The 15,761-nt window shown below is 56.8% G+C and overlaps 1 protein-coding gene across 5 annotated transcripts in view; it reads right to left on the reverse strand.

The window, feature by feature from the left end:
- Window positions 1–15,761, reverse strand: part of ITPR3 (inositol 1,4,5-trisphosphate receptor type 3) — a 70,817-nt gene that overhangs the window by 16,766 nt on the left and 38,290 nt on the right. For all 5 annotated transcript variants that reach the window (XM_041735531.1, XM_041735449.1, XM_041735369.1 and 2 more), the window contains 20 exons: window positions 15,243–15,384; window positions 12,989–13,150; window positions 12,117–12,289; window positions 11,411–11,530; window positions 10,891–11,073; window positions 9,562–9,813; window positions 9,331–9,475; window positions 8,843–8,984; window positions 8,006–8,205; window positions 6,494–6,623; window positions 5,971–6,028; window positions 4,788–4,953; window positions 3,728–3,892; window positions 3,552–3,626; window positions 3,019–3,144; window positions 2,227–2,349; window positions 1,945–2,145; window positions 1,144–1,395; window positions 781–906; window positions 527–652 (listed from right to left, as the gene is read on the reverse strand). In XM_041735531.1, the coding sequence (XP_041591465.1) occupies window positions 527–652; window positions 781–906; window positions 1,144–1,395; window positions 1,945–2,145; window positions 2,227–2,349; window positions 3,019–3,144; window positions 3,552–3,626; window positions 3,728–3,892; window positions 4,788–4,953; window positions 5,971–6,028; window positions 6,494–6,623; window positions 8,006–8,205; window positions 8,843–8,984; window positions 9,331–9,475; window positions 9,562–9,813; window positions 10,891–11,073; window positions 11,411–11,530; window positions 12,117–12,289; window positions 12,989–13,150; window positions 15,243–15,384 (3,067 nt within the window). The remainder of the gene's footprint in view (window positions 1–526; window positions 653–780; window positions 907–1,143; window positions 1,396–1,944; window positions 2,146–2,226; window positions 2,350–3,018; window positions 3,145–3,551; window positions 3,627–3,727; window positions 3,893–4,787; window positions 4,954–5,970; window positions 6,029–6,493; window positions 6,624–8,005; window positions 8,206–8,842; window positions 8,985–9,330; window positions 9,476–9,561; window positions 9,814–10,890; window positions 11,074–11,410; window positions 11,531–12,116; window positions 12,290–12,988; window positions 13,151–15,242; window positions 15,385–15,761) is intronic.

Consider the following 15,761-nt stretch of genomic DNA (forward strand, 5'->3'; position numbering starts at 1 on the left):
CTGGGAATCCGAGAATAATTGAGGGGCCATGACTCTCCAGTGACCGAAGGCAAACTTCTGCTCCCTAGCCTCGAGCCTTTCTGCTGATGCAGGTGAGACTGCAGAAGCCTGTCTTTTCGGGCCTAGGGGCACCCGATCAACTAAGCCAACACCAAAGATCTCTGCATCGGGCCCTCTGGATTACTGCTTGGGCTCTGCTATCCATCACAGTAGACATGACCGTCCTCTCTTTGGTGAGGCAGTGCTGCCAGCTCTCCCCTGCCACCCTGGGGCCCGTCATGCGAAGTCAATTTAGGAATTCCTGTTCCAGGGTACTGTCCCCACTGTAATTCCTGACCCACAGAAGTTATAGGAGAATAAATGTTGTTTTAAGCTGCTAATATTGGGGGCAATTTGTTACACATACACAACTAACACACGCATGTGTGTCCTTGTGCTACGTCTTTATGCGCCACAAGCAAACATGAGTATTTACTCTGCTTTTCCCCTTCCCTGCACACAAGCTGTGCGGGCAGGAGAAGCTCACCTGCAGGGAGGTGCTGTTCTCAGAGAATGGAGAGCTGAAGAAGGCATTGATGGTGTCCAGCACGACTGTCAGCACGTACTTCTCCAGGGTGGGGTCAGCCAGGCGCTTCTCCCGCTTACTGCAGACCTGGGGTAGGAGACAGATGCCTTGGGGGCCCCTCCACTCACTCCCCCTGGAAGGCTGCCTGGACTCCCATCCATGACCCTGCCTAGCACGGCGCGCCCACAAGCCCACGCCGCCCCCCGGGGACAGACCCGAGCCATGTCCAGGGTGAAGTTCTCAAAGAGTGTCCAGATGTGATTGCTGGTGTAGATCTCCTTCATCTCCACCTCTGTGTCCACGTAGCAATGATTCACAAAGTTCACGTAGGCCATTTTCACCTGAGCAGCCAGGAACCAGGTCAGGGGCGCTAGGGGGGCCACTTGCCCAGGCTCTCCTCTGCACCCTATCGATTCTCCCCTGACCTCCCTGCTTGGTCCTCTGGCCACGCCCCTCCCATCACCCCATGCTCCTTACATCCCAGGACTGAGAGGCTGCCCCCGCCTGGCTCTACCACCGCCACTCCCCTGGCCCTCCTCCACTCCCCCACAGACCACCTCTCCCAGTCCCCAGAAGACCTCCGTGATGCAGTCCTCATGTGTCACCACAGACACCACATCCTCCAGGGGCAGCAGAGAGGTGCACTTGATCTCAGTGTAGACGTTCTTGCCCTCGGCGCAGGCGGCCAGCAGGTCCACCAGGGAGATGTGGTACATGAGCGGGCTGTGGTCCTCCACACCATCCCGGGCAGCCTTCATCATGTCCAGCAGGTGGGCCAGTGAGGCCTTGTCATTGTAGAACACGACCACGTCGTCACCTGCGTTGGTCAGCTGCAGGCAGGAAGGGTGCCCCGTCAGACCCCCCGCCTCCCCAGTCCAGCAGGCAGGCCCCAGGCTCCAGGGAGAGATTGGGAGTCTGACCCCGGCCCTCACCTGACTACTCAGGAACACCTTCCCCTGCCCGGCCCCCAGGGCTGTGGGCTGATGCCTCGGGCCCTCTACCATCAGGGCTGAACCTGGACCCAGATGAAGTGCCCCCTCCTCCAGATGCCGGGCCCATACAGAGCGCATGAAGGATGGTGCCCCCCTGACATCCCCCAGGTACACATGGCCCTTGGCATACAGCTGCTGCTTTAACAATTTTTAAATACGTGATAATAAAAGGATAAAGAGAGGAGTGTTTGGGTGCCTTCAGGCCTGCCATCTGAGTCCTACTAGACCTGCCCCTGTGACCTAAGTTCTCCCTCCCCCGGGCTAATGCCTTCAGTGTCCCTTCTGTGACTTGCTATCTGACTTGTCTTAACTTTGGATCCTGCCTCCTGAGTTCCCTGTCTGCAGCCACCAGTGGAGCTCCCCTGCGCCCCTTGGCCTCGTCCTCACCTCGGTCATGATCATGTCCTGGCACTTCTTGACGTATTTGCCCTCGGCCTTGATGACAGTGTGCAGGAAGTCCAGGTACTGAACGTGCCGCCCGTGGGTGGCCAGCAGATGCACAAAGTGCTGCAACACAGGCTCGCTGATTTCCGAGCACAGCTGATAGTTGTTAAGGAAGATGTGCTGCATGGTCTCCGCCTCCAGGAGCTGTGGGCAGGTGGGCGGTCATGAGAAAGGGGGATCCAGGTCCTGCCTCCCCCTGCAGCTTCTCCCACCTTGTGCCCTTACTCCCGGCGTGAGGAAGAGGTGCAGGTGCTTATGCAGCAGGGCCTGGTTGCCGGGGTTCCCCGCACAGAACTTCTGCAGAAACTGGTGCGTGTAGCGCAGGATCTCCATCATCTTGGCATCTCCCTGGGTACCGGGAGGGGAGGGGGAGTGAGGCCGGGCCTTGGGCCTGAGGTCCAACAAGTGTGGCAGCAGGTCAGGGCCTGGGACTGGGACCACAGGGAGGCCGGGCTCAAGGTGAAAGCTGGGCCTCCAGGTCAGGATAAGGAAATGTGTGAGGGGCTAAGGGTCAGAGGCTGAGGTGAGGCTGGCATGGGGGAGCAAGGCTGAGGGGTCAGGGTCAGGGTCAGGTGAACACGGGGTGTAGGGCTCAAGAGCCAGTGAGAGGCTTGGCACACATCAGGATCAAGGTCAGTCGAGGTGAGGCATGGAAAGTCAAAGGGTGAAATGATGCTGAATTTGGAGTCTGGGGCCAGGGTGTGTGGGAGACAGGTCAGGGTGAGAGATCAGAGCGAAGCTAGGGTATGAAATCATCGTCAGCAGTCATTATGAGGAGCTGACCTCATGAGTCACAGACAGGCTGGGATGGGATTAGGATCAACATGGCTCAAGATGCAGAGGCAACAGTCAGAGGTCACAGGGAAGCAGAGATGGTCAGGATGTAGCCAGAGAGGGAAACTTACTGGGGTCAGGGTCAAGGATTGGGGTGAGGCGGGGCTAGGTCAACATTCGGGGTTACTGTGTGGTCAGGGCCTGGCGGGGAGCTGCCCCAGGGAGCCAGAGGTCAGAGGTCACCTTGTCATAGGGGATCTGCAGCAGGTCCAGCATGACCTTGTGGGCATCCATGTTCTTGAGCAGCCTCTGCTGCTTCTTCCTCATCTGCTCCCCGACGCCGCACATCTTGTTCAGCCGCTCCAGGATCTGGCAAGGGTGGGGCGGTGAGCCTGGAGCCGCTTCCCTCCGCCCTGGCCCCCTTGCTCAGGCTGGTCAGAGCCCCCTGCCAGCCCAGCCAAGCGCCAGCCCATATCAGGGATGCGAAGGGGGAAGGAGGCCATGGTCACTGAGTCAGATCACCGCAACAGGCAGGGGAGCACTAAAAACCCAATTCTGCCCATAAAAGTAAATAGAACAATATGACTGTGAAATGGAATTTCATTAAATTCCTTCAGCTTTAAAATACTTCCATCTGGACCTTGGCAGGGTTGTCTTTAAGGCACATGCAAAGCCAGAAGATGTGTACTTTTAGGGCCAGCGGCCGGAGGAGTGAGGAGGCAGGAAAGGCCCGGCTCTGGGGCCTCTGGGGGACCTCAGGGCCCCAGAATACTCACGCCCTTGACGATCTGGTAGTTCTCGCTGCTCTTCTCCCCAGGTGGGTGCAGAAAGCCCTCCTCGTCCGTGGGCCGCTGGGGACACAGAGAATGGGGCCGGGGAGGGGGCAGGGGCAGTTAGCCAGGCCCAGCCTTGCCGGGAGCCCTGGACTTCCAGGTCCCTGTCACCCGCTCACCTCCTTCTTGTCTTTGGCTGCACCTGTGTCCACCTCCTCGCCCTTGCCACTGCCCTTCTTGTCCACCCACAGCTCCGACTTTTCCACCATGGTCCGCAGCCGGTCCAGCTCCGATTTGATCACCTTGTAGTTCTCCACATCCTGAGCCGAGATCAGCAGCTGGACCTGAAGGTTGATGGAGGGCGTGCCAGGTTGGACGGGCACCCTGGCTCCACCGCCTTGTAGAGACCACCCCCCATACTCGGGGACCTGCCCTGTTCCAGGCCTCTATTCCCGGCATCTCCATTCCACTTCTGCTCCTACCTAGGGCTGATGGCCCCGCCATGGTCCACTGCCTCCAAGAAGCCTTCCCTGATGGCTGGAGGCTTCCCTGTACTCCTCATCTCAAGCCGCCCCGCCCCCTGGCTTCAATTACTCACGGACTTGTGCCACTAAGGCCTGTCACTTGGTCACTTCGACCCCGAACAGGGCAGAATCAAGCACACTGGCATCACTGAATGCCGGCTACAGGAGGTACGTGAACCTCGGCTCCCACTTCACTCGCCCTGGTCAGGGTAAGGGAGGAAAGCTTCCTGGGCCTCCATGCCCCCTCCATAAAACAGGAATGAAAGTCGTAACCACGTTGCCAGGGGCTGCTGCTTGGTACCTGGCACCTGCTGGTGGAATTTCCGGGGACGGGGTGGGAGGAAGCTGTCGAGACCACACGACACCGCAGTCACAGAGCCAACCACCTTAGCGAGAGCTGACTGTGTGCCAGGCATGACTTGAAGCACCCAACAAAGGCGCATGTGGTATGGTTTGTAAACTCTAAAGTGCCTCATAAAAAAGTGACAGGCCTTACGTCAGGCCAAGAGGTCATAAAGGTGGCCAACCGCGGGCCTTTCTCTTTAAGGACCTCAGCAAGACCGAGAACACGAAAGAAGCATCTTGAGCTCCCCTGAGCTGTGAGCGCCTCTGTGGTGGTCAAGCCTGAGCGCCCAGCACCAGCCAGAGCAGGGCTGGGGCACCCCACCACCACTCGCAAGCCCCCCAGGCCCAGGGGCTCAGATGGGAGTGGCACCTGCTTGAAAGTGTGCATGGCCTCCTGGCGCTGGCTGAAGTGTTTGAAGAGCAGCTGCAGGGCCCCCGAGACGAGCGGCGCATAGTCGTGCATGGTGAGGTGGATGAGCACACGCAGGAACGTGCGGCCGCCCTCGTCGTCCACCTCCAGCATGCTGCTGGTCTTCCTGTGGTGCCGGACGAGGGGCACGGTGGGCACACAAGCTCCCCACACCCCTTTGCACATGCAGCACCCGGTGTCACACTCGCTCAGGACAGTGATTTCTGCCCAGTGTGTGCAGAGCCACCAGCCCCGAGGGATCCCCACATCCCTTGAGACCCCGCAGGGCTCCCCTGGATGAAGCAGCTCAAGCAGCTGCTCCCCGTGGGGAGACCCACAGACACTCACCCCCAACAGAGGTTCGTGGGGATGGGCTGAGGGCCAGGAACGGGGTGGGGAAAGTCCCATCTCTGGGTTGACCTGCCTCCAAAAGGCAGTGTTGCCTCCAGCGAGAGGAAATTAGCAGTACGTATGATTTTGTCACCGAGAAAAATCATAGATGTTCTCACACCACCTTACAGTTGTTACAGGAATTGTGAATACCGTTTACATTCATCACTACTTCGAAATCATGCTCCTAATTATACCCCCGGCACAGCTCGTTGCTTAATGTGTTAATAAAGAGCCAAATATCTGTCACTTCAAATTTGTTTTCTTCAATATTTTGATAACTGCATCTCAAAGCTCTTGGTTTCCTTTGTAATTCATGCACTTTATTTTGTGAATTTATAAATGCCATTCCAAGCAGGGTCCAAGAGCTTCACTAGGTGCCAAGGGCAGCAGAGAAGTGGTTAAGAGCACCCAGCCCCCCGGGGCGACCCCTCCCCACCACAGCCCTGCCTACAGGCCCTATCCTCCTCCTGCCGTTGTCCTCCCCGCCCCGCCCCCTCCGGCTCCTGGCCCTGGGCCCAATGCCCACACAGCCACGATGGGCCTGGTGAGGGCAGTGGAATGACCAAGATGACACTAGGACCCCAGTGGCCCCCACGTCCCTGGGGCCAGGTAGGCACGAGAGAGCAAAAGCACACAGCCAAGGGGCTGCAGGAGGTGGGAGGAGCGGCCAGCCCCAGCCTTGGAGACCCAAGAGGGGGTTCTCACACCCGTGCTGGCACCACCCACCAGCCGCACCCCACCCCGGCCTCACCCCACTCCGAACATGGCCTCCGCCTGCTCCCCTATGCGGTCCAGGTTCATGTTGGCAGCTGCGGGGAGCAAGTTGGTAGATGAGGGCAGGTGGCAGGTCCGTGCCCAGGAAAGATGAGGAGCACACAGCTGAGGGAACAGGGAGGACCCCAAACCACCCCAATCCCTGTGCCCCGCTTGCATGCTCCTCGGTGGGGGTGAGCCAGCCAGGGCAGGGGCCTGAGCAGAGTTCCGAGCTGGGCCCCAAGAGACCTGGGTCCTGGCCTGGTTCAGCCTCTGACAGGCTGTGACCCTGGGCAAGTCCCTGCCCCTCTCTGGGCCTCTGTTTCTCCATTTAGGAGATGGAAAGAATGATGTCTGCCCTTGCCCCTTGCCGTGACAGTTGAATGATCTGGGAAACAGGCAGGGCTGGGGAGCTGGCCCCGAGGCGTCTCCCAGCCTCCACCCCACTAATGTGCACCCCTGGGTGAGTCATGAAGCCTCAGCCTGAAGGGGGAAGGTGGGGGGAGGCGGGGGGTGCTCACTGGTGGAGTCGAAGGCCGGGGCCGTGCCATCAGCCCCGCTGTCCTGCATGGGAAACACTTCCACAAACTCCTTCTTGAAGACGGACAGCAGGTAGGAGATGCGGTAGTCCAAGCGGACGTTGAGGATGAACTGGAGACGTAGGGAGGATGGGAGTGAGGACAGGGCTGAGGTGGGGAGGCCAATTGTGCCCCAGGACAGGGAAGGGGGACCCAGAATGAGCTCAAGCACAGGGATCTCGGCACTGATGTTCCAGATACTGCAGAGCATCAGAAGCTAAGAAAATCCAGACTCGTCTCCCTGGGGAGGTCCAGAGCACCCTCTCCCCTGCTCCTGCCCCAGTGCTGAGGGACGATGACAGCACCTCTCCGAATGAGGCAGAGACCACTCTGTCCCTCCTGCGCAGGGAGGACAGTAACGGGAATGAGAATGAAGCTCCCCGGACCTAGAGACCAACCTCATCCTCCTACCCTGCTCTGCCTGGGGCTGGAGGGCAGGGGGCTTGGAACTGAAGACCCGGGGAGGGGGTTGCAGGAGATGCCAGTGTGGGGCAGGGGGTTGGGGACAGATGGTTTGCAGACACCCTTGACCGGCCTCTCTCCTTATGGGCCACAGAGCTTCTGACCACACCCCAGGATGCAGATCTGGAAGCCCTTAGCTCCTAGACTGAATCACATCCTCTGACTCCCCTGCCCAGGCCCCTGGTCAGCCTGGGTCCCCAAGTGGATCACTGCACTACCCTTCCCGTCCTCTGGTGGCAGCAAGGCAAACGCAAGCATCCTTACCAGTCCTGGGGATCCTACAAGCCCCTTCCCCAAGTGCTGGGGGGTTCTCAAACAAGACCCAGAACAGGAAAGACTGTCTGCCTCACCAGGAAACGGGCTCTCAAAGCTCTAGCTTTGCTTCAAAATCTCTGGCCACTGGCAGTAAAGTCCCTGCTTTTCCTTTCCTCAGGTGTACAGTGGAGGGATGGAGCTAGGCTCTAGAGCGCACCAGCATCACCTGGGAGGCTTGTCACAGCACGACTGTGGGCCTCCTCAGGTGCTTCTGTTCTGCATGTAAGTCTGGGGCAGGACCCAAGAATATGCATTTCTGAGTTCCCTGGTGAGGCTGTTGCTGCTGCTGGTCCAAGGACCACAATTTGTTTTGTTTAAAGATTTTATTTATTTATTTGAGAGAGAGAGAGAGAGACCGAGCATGAGCAAGGTGAGAGGTGGAGGGAGGAGCAGGCTCCCGACTGAGCAGGGAGCCCAATTTAGGGCTCAATCCCGGGCTTCTGGGATCATGACCCATGACCTGAGCTAAAGGTGGACACCCAACCCACTGAGCCACCCAGGCACCCCAAGGACCATACTTTGAAAATCATTGGGCTACACAACCAATCACTATGGAGCCCTACAGTACTTGATACTGTGATCTGAGCTGGGGTTCAGCCCCCCCACAACCTCCTTGTCCCGGGACCCAGTCTCCTGCCCTATTCCCAACACCTCCAACTACTGTCCTTGCCCAGCTACCTGCAAGATCTCCAGGATCTTCAGCTTGGTCTCCATCACCACAATATCTTCATTGTTCTCGAACTTGCTTCTGTCCAGCGGCTCCGTGGCACCAGTGCCCCCAGACAGGCTGGGGGCACCAAAGACAGATTGCTTTCGGCTCAGCACCATGGTGGACATCATGTGGCCCACGCCCTGGATGGACCGCCGCACGTTCTTGCCTGTGGAGAAGCATGAGGGGATCACAGGGGGTGCACAGCAGGGCCCTGCGGCCTTACTCTGTCTCTGTCAGCTGCAGGGCTAACCCAGAAAGGCTTCCTGGGGGAGGTGAGCTTCAAGCCAAATCTGAGTAAAGAAGGACTGGCCAGGGCAAAGGTACATTGCGTGGGGAGATCGGTGAGAACCCTCATGCAGGGCACCCTAAGGGCTGCTACAGAGCATGCACAGCCCAGGGGACACCATGTGCGGAGCATGACATACCAGGTGTCAGACTCTGTGCACATTTTGATTAGGGTTTATGCCCCCTAGGAATGTCCCTGAGGGCAGGGCCGTGGCTGCTGTCAGACGGTGATTCCTCCATGGCAGGGCTATTTCCCCCACCTCCCCTGTATGACTGGGAGCCCCTCATGCAGGGCCTGTATCTCCCGTCTTCCCCCATCATCTCCCCTCAAGACCAAGATGCGTTGGAAGGTGACTCCCCCAGACCTCGGGGTCTCCACAGAGCCTGGAGAGGGGCCCATCTGGTCCAGGAGAGGCCAGAAGGCAGGCTGCACAGGGGGTTGATCAGAAGGGACTTTGGCACTAGGAGAAGATGGAGGAAGGCCAGGGCTGGGGGTGACCCTGGCCACAAAGCCTCACCGCCCGAGTCATCGTAGGCCTGCAGCATGGCCGGGGGGCCCTGCACACAGTCGATGATGCCCAGCAGCGTGCGGGTGAGCCGCAGCAGCTCACTGAAGCTGTAGAAGCCGAAGTAGATGAGATTGTGCGCTAGGCTGACCACCTGCGGGAGGGGGCAGGCCGAAGTGAGGGGCAGGGGCGGGACTGGATGGGAAAGTGGGGCCCAGCAGGTGTCAGGAGGTGATGAAGTTCCTCCGAAAAGGCAGGACCTCCGGGGGAGCACAGGGCTGCAAGGATGCAGCCGCCCACGATGGGCTGATGAGGCAGCAAGGACTGAGGACCACAAGGAAGGTTACCCGGGGAGCCCCAGTGGTCTGTGCCATCTCCCTGAAGTGGCTGGGGCATAGAGGGAATTGAGGTCATGGAACCCCGGGGGCACCCCTGGGGGCAGCTGACTCCTAGTGAGGGGGCAAACCAGAGCCCCCCTTGCACCCCCCTTGGCCAGAAACCTCGAAGGTGAGCTTGTTCTTCTCCTCATTGGCAAAGGGCACGGCTTCGCTGACCACGTTGTTGAGGTAGTCCTCCACGAAGTCCATGGTGCTGGCAAACTTGTTCTTCTTGTCATCGCGAGAGGCATTTAGGTTGGAATCATAGCTGGGGGTGAGGCAGTGAGGCATGAGGTTCACAGAGACCCCCCCAACCCTGGCCTCGCCTGGCCCACCCTCCCCTCCCCATCTCACTCCTTGATGGTGATGGCTGTGGGGATCTCAGTCCAGAGGCGGGCGAACTTGACCGGCGTGACCAGTTCTTGGGGGTCCCTGTCCACATGCACGTGCAGCATCAGGTGGCAGAAGGAGGCGCGTAGGTCAAAGGGCAGCATCTCGTCTGCCATGCACAGGAAGATCAGGTCAACACCCAGCTGCTGGGAGATCTCATCGATGGCCAGGTACTGGCGGTCCAGGCACATGCGGGCAAAGAGCTTCAGCTGGTACCTGCGGTGGGGGGAGGGGGCACAGGGTGAGCACACAACAGGTGAGGGCCTAGGAGGGCTACCAGTACTACCTGAGGCCTTGGGAAGGTGACCAAGGGATTTAGGGCAAACTGGGCACCCGCCAACGCAACAGGAAAGACACAATTCTGAGTGAGGATTTGCAGCTTTCCCCTCCTCATGAAGGAGAAGGGCACTTTCTGGCTCAACCAGAACAGGTCATCCTGGGAGGAGAGCTGGCTGAGCAGAGAGGCTGGGAGCTGCAGGGGAGGGAAGTGCAGCAGGGGGACGGGCCTCGGCAGGGCAGCGGGTACAGGGGTGAGCTCCGAGCAGAAGAGGGGCTGAAGGTAGGCTCGCAGGTGGTGCTGCTCTGCACTGGGTGCTGGCCTGCCCTCAGCTTCTGGCTCAGAGCCCTGCCTCACTCACTGCGGCCCTGACGCCAGACGGCAGGTTTGTACTGTGGCCCACCACTAAGGAAGTGTGACCTCTGGCAAGCTCTTTCACCTCTCTCTGCCTGTCTCCCTAACTTTGAGGGTGCTAATAGTCACAGGGCTACAGTGAGCCTTCCCTGAGTGGCCTGGGATATGGCCAGCATTTGCTAAGTGTTATCCACTAATCTTATTTTATTTTATTATTATTTTTTAATATTTTACATATTTATTCATGAGACACACATACACAGAGAGAGAGAGAGAGAGAGAGAGAGAGAGAGAGAGAGAGAGGCAGAGATACAGGCAGAGGGAGAAGCAGGCTCCATGCAGGGAGCCCGACGTGGGACTCGATCCCTGGTCTCCAGGATCACACCCTGGGCTGAAGGCGGCGCTAAACCGCTGAGCCACCCGGGCTGCCCTAATCTTATTTTTTAAATAAATATGTTTGGGGACAGGTCTGGGGTGCTTTCAGGCCCTGTCACTGGGCTGAGCTCTCAGGGTTACACAGTCATCCTTCCCTCAGTCTCCACAGTGAAGGCCACAAAGCTGCTTGAGCTCATCCCTCAGCAGGGGTTGGCTGACAGCCTTCTGAGAAGGCCCAAGGGCATGGGGAGCGCTGAAGGACAGGCAATAGCTGGGCCCACAGGCACCTGTAGTAGCTGAGCACGTTTTCATCGTGGGCATTGCCAGCCCGCGCCTCCTGAGCCAACTGCCTCACACTCTTCTCGTGGTGCTCGTTATTCTTGTCCGTCCAAGTGAGCCACACCTCCTCCTCTGAGTACTCGATGCTCAAGTACTCGTGGGACTGGGCCATCTCCTTCACTGGCCGCAGCCTGCAAACCAGGGCCACCCATCACAGGAGGACCCGCTGCCCAGAGCCCTCCCCGAGCATGCCCAGCCACAAAGACCCTGCCTGGAGCTCGGCCAAGTGCCAGCTCAAACACACTTCTTAGACAGTGAGCTTCTCCAGGACAGAGGATTTGGCTCATTCCCCGAGGCCCCTTCCTCACAGGGGCCCCCTCTGGTCCAGCAGAGGCCAGAAGGCAGGCTTCACAGGGGGTTGGGCACAGAGCTGGGCACGCAGCAGGCAAGGGTACACATCCAGAGAGCCCAGGGCCAGTTCTAGCCCAGACGTGCACGGGGCCCAAGCAGGGCAAGGCAGCGGCTCACTCGGTCTGGATGAGAATGTCGCTGTTCTTAGGGTCCAGCACACACTTGCAGATGAGCTCCTGGGTGACGGCGATGGCGATGTGGTTGGACACACACAGGTCAGAGAGGTAGTCCAGGAACCTGGTGTGGTGACAGCAGGGGTGCGAGGGGGCTCAGGGGCCTGTCCCCAGTGGGGATGAAGCCCACCCTCCTCCTCCTGTCCCCACGGGCAGCACAGGCTCCCTGGAGCTAATTTACTTGCTTCTGTTCCTGCCCCAAAGCTTGGAAGATGGGCGTGATGGACTCCAAGCTGCCTGGGGAGGGACAAGTCATGGGCATCACCCTGATCACCCTGGGCAGGGGGAAGCCAGCTGGGGATCCCGGGGGCCAGGGTAAAGGGAGCACAAGGACAGGAGGGATATTCAAAATATTTAACAAAAAAAAAAAAAAATTAACAACTGGCTCAATACAGACACCAATTTCATCACCAGAGAAGGGTCTTAGGGCTTCTCCTGTATCGGGTGTCAACTCTCTTGTTCCAAGATTGGGTCAAATTTGGGAGGGGTCCAAGGAAGGGGCTGCAGAGGCCAGGATCTCAGACACGTGGGCAATTTACCCATGGAGGCCATGGTTTTTCACTATTTTAACGACCAGCACCAACTGCCTCTGTGCCCTGGGAGGACCGGGAAGAAGGGAGTGGGCGCAGTTGGGGAGCGGGTGGGCTCACCTGGGCTCCCGATTCTTCCGCACGAGGCTGACGAAGGTCTCCACCTCTGTCTTGGTGATGTGCTTCTCTAGGAGCTTGCGGTTGTTGTGCAGGAGGGCAGTGATGGTGTCTTCGGCCAGGATGTCATAGCCAATCTGGGACTGCATCATCCCAAACTGCTTGGCAATGTGCTCCTGGAGACCAGACGAGCTGAGTGGAGGGGGGGCGGCTCTGCTCTAGCCCACTACCCCAGGCAGGGAACCCCAACCCTAGTCAGGTGGAGATCTGGGAGAAGAAACGAGCACTGGGCAGAGGAGTGGGTTCACATAACATAGTTCTGCAGCTCACAGCCTGTCTCCCGACCAGAGGGAAGCCTCCATGAGGGAGGAAATTGGCTGGCAGGACTGGCTACATGATTTGTTCGTCCCTGTCAAAATTAAACAGCCAGACCCTTCTTCAAAAACTGAGACTTTCAAGATGGCAAACCCATCTTGAGGCCATTCTGAGCATGGAGCTGGATTGCCCACCCATGAAGCTGACGCTCCTCTCTGGTTCCCTGCTACATCCCTGGGGTCCTGAAACAGTGCCTGGCACACAGCAGGTGTATGCCTCAGAAAATGTTTGCTGAATGAACAAAAGCAGGAGGGAGGGAGTGAGCAAGGCAGTGAGCAGGGGAGTGGGGCTGCCCAGGCCAGGGAGGGTCAGGCCAGGGTGAGTCTAGCACCTGGTTCTTCTTCTTCTTCTTTTTTTTTTTTTTTTAAAGAGAGAAATGGTGTGGCGGGGGAGGAGCAGAGGGAGAGGGAGAACTTTAAGTGGAGCCTGACATTCACGGCCTGAGTCGAAATCAAGAGCCAGACCCTCAACCAACTGAGCCACCTGGTGCCCCAGCGCACCTGGTTCTTGCGGTAATCCTCCTGGGAATGCCGCAGCACACGGTAGCAGAGGCGGAACATGTGCTGGTAGGGAGCGTTCTTCTGGTCTGACAGCTCCTCCAGTCGTACCAGGGGGCCCTCACCACCCTTGTCACGGAAAGGGGCCTTCAGAATGCCAAAGATCTGGGGGAGCAGAGAGAATAAGGAGGGATCCCCTACACCCCTCATTTTCCCAGGAACCCTCAGCCCCAAACTCACCCTGCCCCAAGGCCATACGGACATGAATGCCCAAGCTGATTCTGATCTGGAGTGAGACCCCAGCCCACCCACCATCGGCCCCACTTCCAGCCCCCACTCCCTTCTCCTGGCCGATATTCCAACGCTGGCCTCAGCCCTCTCATCCCCACATGACTAATCTCCACTCAGATCCTGGGCCTGGCTCAGCATCTGGGGCTACCTCAGCTCAGGGGTCTGAGGCTAAGAGAAAAGGCAGGCCAGGTCAGTGTGGCCAGCACCAAAGAGCCCAGACACAAGCCTGCCTCATCAAAAAAAAAAAAAAATGTTGATGTAGTTAATAAATTTTAAAAGCATGGATTGGGTGAGCATGAAAAACTGTTCTAAAACAGAAACCAAAGAAATGCAACCAAATGGAATGAGAAAACCTTAGTGAGATCCTGGCTCAAAAATCAGGCTTTTTTTTTTTTTTTTAAGATTTTACTTATTTATTTGAGAGTGAGAGACAGAGATAGCTACAGAGAGCACAAGTGGGGAAGACAGGGAGAAGCAGGCTCCCACTGAGCAAGGAGCCCAACACAGGGCCAGATCCCAGGACCTGGGATCCTGACCCAAGCCCAAGGCAGATGCTCAACTGAGTGAGCCACCCAGGCACCCAAAAAAAAAAAAAAAAAACAAGCTTTAAAAAGACATTTTGGGTAAAGCAGAGAAATCTGGTACAGATCAGTATTATTACTAATTTTTTACATTTGATAATAGTATTATGTTTATGGAGGACAGTGCTCTTATTCCAAGAGATGCACACTGAAAAACTCAGGGGTGAGGTACACCCCATTTGGAAATGCCAGGGTGGAAGGGCAGATGTACACATGTACAGTTACATAAAGCCAAAATGGCAAAATGAGAACCGGTGGATCCAGGCAGTGGTTGTACAGTGTTCCCTGTACTATTCTTTCACTACTTTCTCAATATTTGAAAAGTTTCACAATCAAAACTTAGAAAAAAAATTTTTTAAGATTTTATTTATTTAAAAAAATAATAAAAATAAAAAAATAAAGATTTTATTTATTTATTCATGAGAGACAGAGAGAGAGAGAGGCAGAGACACAGGCAGAAGGAGAAGCAGGCTTCATGCAGGGAGCCTGACGTGGGACTGGATCCCAGGTCTCCAGGATCAGGCCCTGGGCTGAAGGCGGCACTAAACCACTGAGCACCCGGGCTGCCCAGAAAAAAATTTTTTTTAAGTAATCTCCACACCCAGCATGGGGCTTGAACCCATGACCCCATGATCAAGAGTCACATGCCACCAACGGGCCCAGCCAGCCAGGCACCCCAGAAAAAAAAATTTTTTTTTAATTTTATTTAAAAGTAAGCGCACAAGCAGAGGGGAGGGGCAGAGAAAGAGGGAGAGGTAGGCTCCCCCCTGAGCAGGAAGCCCAATGTGGGGCTCAACCCCAGGACCCTGAGATCATGACCTGAGCTAAAAGTAGACACTTAACCAACTGAACCACCTAGGGGGCCCCTATTTTTTTTTAAAGCACAAGTTCTGAGGACACCTGGCTGGATCAGTCTGTTGAGCATGTGACTCTTGATCTCCAGGTGGTGAGTTCAAACCTCACATTGAGCATAGAGCTTACTTTAAAAAAAAAACAAAAGAAAAAAGCACAACTTCTGGACCAAACATCCTGAGTTCAAATCCTGTTCCTGCTGCTTCCTAGCCTCATACTCTTGGCCAAGTTACTCCAACCTCTGTGCCTTCACCTCCTTACAGGTAACATGGAGATAATTACTGTACCTCCCCCAAGTGGAGAGGATCAACTGAGGCAGGACACATAGGGCACTTAGGGCAGTGCCTGGCATGTGATCAGTGTGCAACAGATACTAATTTTCTACAAAGGGGTGAAGAGAAGCTGCAGTGAGACTGCAGGTCCACGGCAGATGGGACAAGGCTCCTGTTCTGGACATCCCCCCCCCCCCCAAGGCCTGGAGCTGCAGGGCCCAGATGCAGCCCACCCCATCCCTCACACATGCACACAAGCACCTGTTTGAGGATGTTCTGCTCCCTCATCAGCTTCTGCCGCTCTCGGTTGGGCTTGGTAACCATGATGTCCAGCACGTTCTGCCCATTGTTGGGGACGTCGCTGACAAAGAACACCAGGTCCTCCAGCAGTTGGATGACAAACCTTCATGAAGGGACACCAGAGATGACAAGTGTGAGGCACTGATTCTGGGAAACACCCCCCGGGGACCCACCTGTCAAGTGCCAATCATGAGCAACCAGCCCTTCCCCAAACACGCTCTCATCGAGTCACCTGCCCACCCGGCTATCCAAAGCACAGAGCCCATCATTAGCCTTCAAGTTCTCTTCCTGGCTTCACCCCAAAAGGCTCTCAATACATCCCTCGCACCGCCCCCCCAGCCTCCACCCGCCGGATTCCAAAGTGCCCAAGACAATGAATCTCAGTATACTCCATTCTAGAAAGGAGCAACAGGGCACAAGGCAGGGTTTGGTGTGACTCTGCATTTCCATCCTGACCCTGCCACTTACTAGCTATGTGAC

Source organism: Vulpes lagopus, chromosome 1, assembly GCF_018345385.1.
Source record: "Vulpes lagopus strain Blue_001 chromosome 1, ASM1834538v1, whole genome shotgun sequence".
NCBI lineage: Eukaryota > Metazoa > Chordata > Mammalia > Carnivora > Canidae > Vulpes > Vulpes lagopus.